Below are 7,109 nucleotides of genomic sequence, written 5' to 3' on the forward strand. Positions count from 1 at the left end.
AGTCATGGGTGATCATTCCCTTCTTCTTTCCTATCCACAATCTGCACACACTCTTTATTTAGTTTGATATAAATTGTTTGTTGGGCTGTGAAGATTACTTGCACATGATTCAGTTGTAACATGTATTTCTAGGTGACAACTTGTTAGCATTTTGTCCTTGCACTGTGTCATAACCTCATTCTCGATCTTGGAAGTGTATTGCCTGAAATAAGTGCAAAATATGCAGATCGAGTATCATTTTGCTATCATCTTTGTTGTTAGTATGGTCTACTACTTATATATTGGAACAACTGATCTAACATATGACAAATGAGTATAATATATGGTATGAATAAACTTGTATGCATACATAAATAGGTGTGGATGCTATTAATTATCCCTGAGGAACTTCTTGAAAGTTGAAGACATCACCCACTGCATTGGACGGCATGAATATAAGAGTATGGTTAGCTTAGTTCTGTGGCCACTAGCCTTATAAACATGACCACCAAAATTCTAGATGCGACAAGAAATATTATACCATGTATACCTAGCTTTGCCTAAAAATAAACCCCAGGTCAAAAAATGTTGAATGGAAATATTATATGAAGTCAGGAATACCAGATCTTGGGTCGTCTAAATCAAAACTGAATATGGCGTCCTTTCCTTGTAATTCCTGGAGATTGCCCCTTTACAATCACCTAATTTAATCTATGCTCTTTGCATTTTCTTTGAATAGATATTCCACTATTATTGTGATTGGTTATGTAGAGTATCTCTGATGATGCTATCAGAATACATGGATCCCTTATGGCCCTGCTTATGTTTTCTCGCTACTTTTATATGGTTGTTGTCCCCATACTGATGCTTTTTATGGATGAGTTGAAGATAAATTGTCAGAATTCCACTAAATAACTCATGGATGTGAAATTTTTAGGTTACCGTTGCATTAGCTGAACTTCTGATGGAGCAATTGAAAACCCAAAGGAAATTGGAAAATTATCTTAAGAACCAGCAACCATTTCATACCCAATCCATGGATGACCTTATTTCATTTCTCGATGGCCCACATTGGGACGATGGTGAATCGTTTGTTTGTGTTGTAGTGAACAACATTGACGGGCCTGCTTTGCGTGATTCAGAGTCTCAGCAATATCTTGCCAGACTCGCAGCTTGTTCTCATACTCTCATGGTGGCTTCAACTGATCATGTGAATGCACCTTTATGTAAGTTTCTTCTGACATTATAGTTTTACTGGGAAAGTTGTTCTTGACTATGTTTCATTGCATCTATCAGTATGGAACAAGAAAATGGTACACACGGAGTTCAATTGGTACTGGTACCATGTTCCTACCTATGCACCATACAAGGTGGAAGGAATATTCTTTCCTCCGATCCTGGCTCACAGTGGCAGTGCACAAACTGTGAAGACAGCTTCAATAGTTTTACAGAGTTTGACACCAAATGCTCAAAATGTGTTCAAAGTTGTTGCAGACCATCAGCTAGCTAATCCTGATGGAGAAGGCAAGTAACTAAGTCTTACTGTGAAAAATTGACATGCCTTTGCAACTGTATAACAAATGCCTGGATCTTTTTCTTGCAGGAATGCCATTGAACAATTTATACACAGTATGCCGAGAGCGTTTTCTTGTGAGTAGCCAAATTACTCTAAATGCTCATCTCACAGAATTCAAGGATCATGAATTGGTGAAGACGAGAAGAAACTCAGATGGCGAAGACTGCTTGTACATTCCTCTTTCGAGCGACGCCCTTCAGAAGCTTATACATGAGATCAGCCAATAGAAGATGGATCAATAACTGTCATTTGCTGAAATCTATACTGTAGCTTCTGGCATTTGAGCTTGTTTGATATTTTATCACCTTATCTGTTAGGCTTTGTATTATTATCAACTACTCTCGAATCTTCATTAATATTCATGCAAACATCAAATAGTGCATACCAAGTTCGTAATGATTGTTTTAGCATGTACTTTTAAATCTCATACATATGTGGTTGAAAGTTTCGAATTAAAATGAATCAAAGTAACTCAGTCAATTTGTTTTAATGAATTTAGATATCTGTACTTTGATCCACCTAAGCTTAACATTTTTACTTGTGAAAAAAGCAAGTGTGAGATTAATAAATAGGTTCAATACAAAAGAAATTCTGAAGGTACAGTTCAATGTAACACATCATAAATAAGAATAATTAGTTGAACCCAATTCAATGTGACACATCTACTAGTAGAAAGCTTTGTCAATGGAACAATCCATCATTTTTAAGTAAAATTCGTTTGTTACGATGTAAGAATCTGATGGCATTAATTTATTTATCATTTGTACGAACCAGCATTTGCAAACATGAGATGAACAACAAGGTAAATAAACTAGCTACACTTTATATCAAACTTATTTTGTACAGAGAAAATTCAGGCCAACTAACTTCACTGAGAAAACCAACAAGAAACTGCCTTTCTCTAAAAATCTCTTAAATCAGCAAACATTATGATGGAGGATCAAGTCCAACATGTTCATTCTCATGGAAGGAAATGCCTTGGCATAAATTGTGAAAAAACTAACATGAAATTTCCCCACATAAAGCCTCAGAGGGCAAAGAAACAAGACCAGTATCACCAATCCTTTTGGCTCATCTTGCAAGTTGCAGAAGACCAAGGCAGCGACTCGAGATAGATGGGAGAAATTTCCTTATTACACATCCAGAAGCAGAAAAGAAACTCAAGAATGTCATTCAGCAGTATAGTCAGAAAATCGAAGCATAAATTACTTAGGAACATGTCTATACTTCTACATTGTAACCGCTCGAATCAGCTAAGATCGTTAACCTCCGCGTAGTTTTGATAAAGTTACTGCAAGGAAAAAAAATGATAATCGTTTTTATTAGTGTATGTTAAGACACGATGAGATGGCATGCAAGGAAAGTAGCCAAGCAAATTAGTCTCACCTAAACGGTTGGTCACCAACTGGCTTGACTCTGCCTGCAGCATCTCTGCGGAGAACTCGATTCAGTATTTCTGAGACATCAATGCCAAACATATCCGCGAGTTTTCTGTACAGTTGTTCATAAGAACCTAGTAGAGAAAGATCTAGTGTACGTCCTACATCCTCAGATTCCATAAAAACCTTGCAGTGACCAGTTTCCAGAATATCTGGTTGAATTCCTTCACATGATGAGTGCTCTGGTACTTCGTTTTGATTCAGGCCGCAACCAGATCCATCAGAAGTATTTCCCGTTTTCTCTACATTCCCATCAGAGGAACTATTGCCAGTTCGAGTGGGGGAAACTGTATCACTAGAGCAACTCAGAGAAATCTGGTTCTCTGTAAGTATTGGCTTACCAAAAAGCAGAAATGGGGCTGCCTTTCCGTGATCAGGTTTAGCTGATCCGTGAGTTGGATTTCCCATGGTAAGTTGACAGGAAATGTTCTCATTGCTGGCAGGTATCGGAAGGAGGGGTCTGGACTGTCCAGTAGGATATCGGTCATGAGGTAGAAAACCAACAGGAAACAAACCCAACTGCAGTTGCTTATTTACGTGGAGACTTGATAATGATAAACCATATTTAGCATGCCTGGCTCCCTGCATGCCAGCAGGAGTGGTATTAGGAAGACACCCGAAGGGATTGCTAGACCCGACATGGTGGCTGATTGGTGGCATTGGAATTTGTCCATCGAAAGGGTGATCTGAATGCTGTGGTAATCTCATTTTCTTTCTTGGTGGTAAGAAAGGAGAGAGGTGAATGGCAGGCATGTTCGATACGAGTTCAATGAGCCAAGGGCTTACTCGTTTCACATTTTGAAGCAGATCAGGCTCATCCCAGGCCACCTGTGATCATTTTCATACTGAAACCTTGTAACAGCTGGTTTGGACAGTATCAAGCTTTGCTTATTAACATTAAAAATTAAGCAAGATCCAAAATAATATCTCACATATTAAAGACAATATATTGAACAACATCAATCAAATGCAATGAAGAGGATCAAAGATTAAGGATTGCACCTAAAATTTAATGACTTGTCAATCCATAGACTAGTAAAAAGAAAGTACACTAAACAAGATTTAGGAAAACACATGAAGTGTAAATAAAGAGTGAATGAAATAAGCATGAATATAGTGCTACGAAACATTTAACAAACTGAAATACGATCAATTCATCTTAAACCCAAAATTACCTGAAGCAATCTCCAAGGTGAATCAGGCCACCAAATAGGATCAACAACCTGAACTGATGATATAGTTCCCATGAACCAGCTTATGCGCGACGAATCCTCGGTCTCAAATGCCATTTTAAACCTCATCCCCAAGCACCAACGTATTTGCATTGCTACCTTCACCAGAGAGGCCTTCACACAGAACTCAGGAGTGCTGGCTCTGGGATAGTACACCACCTCAAAGGGGCGTCCACTGGCAGCAAGACTTGCAGCTTCGACCACATCTTCCGCCTTCACTCTCCCCCTTTCTATCCAATTCACATTATTGTTCTTCTCATCATCCCTCAGAGACGATGAAAACCCCCCATAAGGCACAATGGAGCTCCCTCCGGCCAGATTCCAAGTATCAGTTCCATCACCAATCCCCCTCTTCGCCCGCCTGATACCAATGCAAAGATCACCATTCTCCGCCCTCATGAACACTATGGAGTCCCCCGCCAGGAGCTTCTTATGGTTCACAAAAGTACTCCAGCCAGTTGTGAGAAGATGCCGCCTTGGCGTCCCCCTGTAGATATGCCTAAACTTCCAGGTCTCGCCATGAACATCCTTAGCAAGAATGGTCTGCACGGGAGGGTCAGCCGAGTAGTCCAGCCGGGGAAATATGGTCTCCGCACAGTACCTAGGCACTGAAAACCCCCCACCATTGTTGGCATCAGACTGAGTTAGAGTCTTTGCGAACGAAGCGGGCATTTCTTGATTCTCAGAGCCAACAGCCCCTCCTTCATCATGATCAACCTCAGCGGCATCACTCCCACTAGCCGGAGACAATCTCATCTTGGTAAAGACCTCATCCGTGTCAGGATCCGCCATGAAACTAATCGAAGAAACTCGACATGGTATGTAAGCAGGAATTCTTAGAAATTTTCTAAAATCAACATTCCCACAGCTGTGCTCAGAGTGGCCCTGTGGGAAGTAAAACACCTTGGAATTCTTCAATGGCATCTGCACCATGCTGCCGGCGCAGGCATGCCATAGTTGAGAATCCAAACATCTCTCTGTTTCTCTCATTTTCTCTTTCGATTCCATAAAACTAATCATTCCAATCAACAATTTTTAATTCATAGCACAAACCAAGCAGATTTTTCTCTCGCAGAAATGGAACGCTAGAAGCAGAAAAATCCAATTAAAGTTACCTCCTTATTTGAAGCACACAGATTAGCAGCATCAGCATATACATGCATATGATATGGCACAATCAAAATCTTATCTTCACAAAATCAAAACTCTGACAATAGTCAAAAAGTAATTTTAATATCTTCGATCAAATATCACACTTTTTTCAATTTGACAGCACAAGGAACCCATGACCTTGGACCAGATAAAAAAACCTTTTCGAAGAAAGATTAAATAATGAATGAATCAAATTGAACTCTTCCACTTCAATCACACAAAAAAACTAAAATCCCTAAACAATCAAAAATAAAAAGCACATTTTTACGAGAAAAACAAAAACTTGAAGAAAGTCGAGAGAGAAAATAGAATAGACAAGAACCAGAACTTTTTCCTTTTACTTAATAAAGCGCTCTTCCATTCTCCCTCACTTCATACTTAACTCCATTCACACGTCTCTCTCTACAACCTATATATATGTCGTCTTCAGTTAATTTATTTCTTGTTCCTTTTTTTTTTTTATCTCTTTCCTCTGATGAATTCGTTACTGTAACCTACTAGTAATTAATTAATTCATTTTTAAAAGGGATAGATAATACTAGTTCCTGCCTCGGATCTGATGAACTTACTCTGATGTACCTTCATACACCAGAAAGTGAAATATCCTCCATGTTGAATATAAATATTGCGAAGGTTTTGTTTTAGTATTATAAAAGATTATATTTATTCTGCTGCTTACGATAATCTGGTATTATTATTATTTTTATATATTGGGGTGAATCGTGTGATTAACAACTGCTGGTGGGGCTTAATTGATATTGATAGGACCAATGTATGGTAATCAGTGTAACAGTGTTAATTTAAACAAGTCTAATCTTTACTTTAACAATGTAATTTGTCTTTCTTTTCGGATATTTCATTCTTATTTAATTTGTGGAGAACATGAGATGTAAGAATTGATAAAATCGAATTGAAATTCTGAAGCTTCAGTTTCTTCTCCAATATAAAATATCAACTAACCTCTATTTTGGATTGATTTACTTTTTTCTTCAGAATTAAGGAGTATAATTTTATTTGGAATCAACATGTTCTAATGAAAACATGCCCTTAATGTTAAACTGAAACTGAATAGTAGTCATTGGATCTAGGACATAAATTATTCTAACACAAGTTACACAACCATACAATTCAATTAGCACAAGCTCAATACAATTAGCATAATCGTATAATATAATTGACATAGTCACACAATAATGTAGAAAACTCAATCAGCATATATAAGAAACACAATAAGCATATGTTTGAAACTCAGTTAACAAATGTTAGAAACTCAACCAGTTCTCAAACAAAATAGATTAAAAATATTAATATCTATAAAAATAAAATCATAAAATTTAAAAAGCTCAATCACTATATTAGTACAATTAAAATTTTGTTAAAATCTTTATATAATACTTTTAATTTAATAAATGATATGTACTGGAAAAATAATTTGGATGAACATTTTCATGAAAGTTATTCTTAGTAAATTGGTGAATAATTTCGATTTTTTTATAAAATATTTTTTGATTGTATAATATATATACTGTAAAATGATAATATTGTTCAAATTGTACATATGTTGGTGCAAACTTAATTGGGGGTTATGATGTCGGTTGTTTTTCGTCATTTTATTAATATTTTGAAGTATCACGTACACTATGTATCGTATATGTATACATATAATTAATTACTATATTACAAAAATTACTAAAGAAGAATAAAATGAAAAGAATGTAATGATTTTACTCT

General features: G+C 36.8%; 2 protein-coding genes across 2 annotated transcripts in view; one reads left to right on the forward strand and one right to left on the reverse strand.

The window, feature by feature from the left end:
• LOC121792241 (origin of replication complex subunit 2-like) overlaps nt 1-1,952 on the forward strand; it is a 3,041-nt gene extending 1,089 nt beyond the window's left edge. Inside the window, exons 5-7 of the mRNA XM_042190113.1 lie at nt 917-1,205; nt 1,276-1,503; nt 1,583-1,952. Of these exons, the coding sequence (XP_042046047.1) occupies nt 917-1,205; nt 1,276-1,503; nt 1,583-1,782 (717 nt within the window). The 3' untranslated portion in view covers nt 1,783-1,952. The remainder of the gene's footprint in view (nt 1-916; nt 1,206-1,275; nt 1,504-1,582) is intronic.
• A 406-nt stretch (nt 1,953-2,358) lies between these two features.
• Nucleotides 2,359-5,994, reverse strand: LOC121792224 (auxin response factor 18-like). Its single transcript, XM_042190090.1, has 3 exons — nt 4,170-5,994; nt 2,942-3,822; nt 2,359-2,846 (listed from the first exon to the last, which is right to left on the reverse strand). Exons 1-3 carry the CDS (start codon nt 5,244-5,246, stop codon nt 2,777-2,779), a joined length of 2,028 nt encoding a protein of 675 aa, XP_042046024.1. The 5' UTR covers nt 5,247-5,994; the 3' UTR covers nt 2,359-2,776.
• Between the last annotated feature and the right edge of the window lie 1,115 nt (nt 5,995-7,109).

The sequence above is a fragment of the Salvia splendens genome, chromosome 2, assembly GCF_004379255.2.
Source record: "Salvia splendens isolate huo1 chromosome 2, SspV2, whole genome shotgun sequence".
Lineage (NCBI taxonomy): Eukaryota > Viridiplantae > Streptophyta > Magnoliopsida > Lamiales > Lamiaceae > Salvia > Salvia splendens.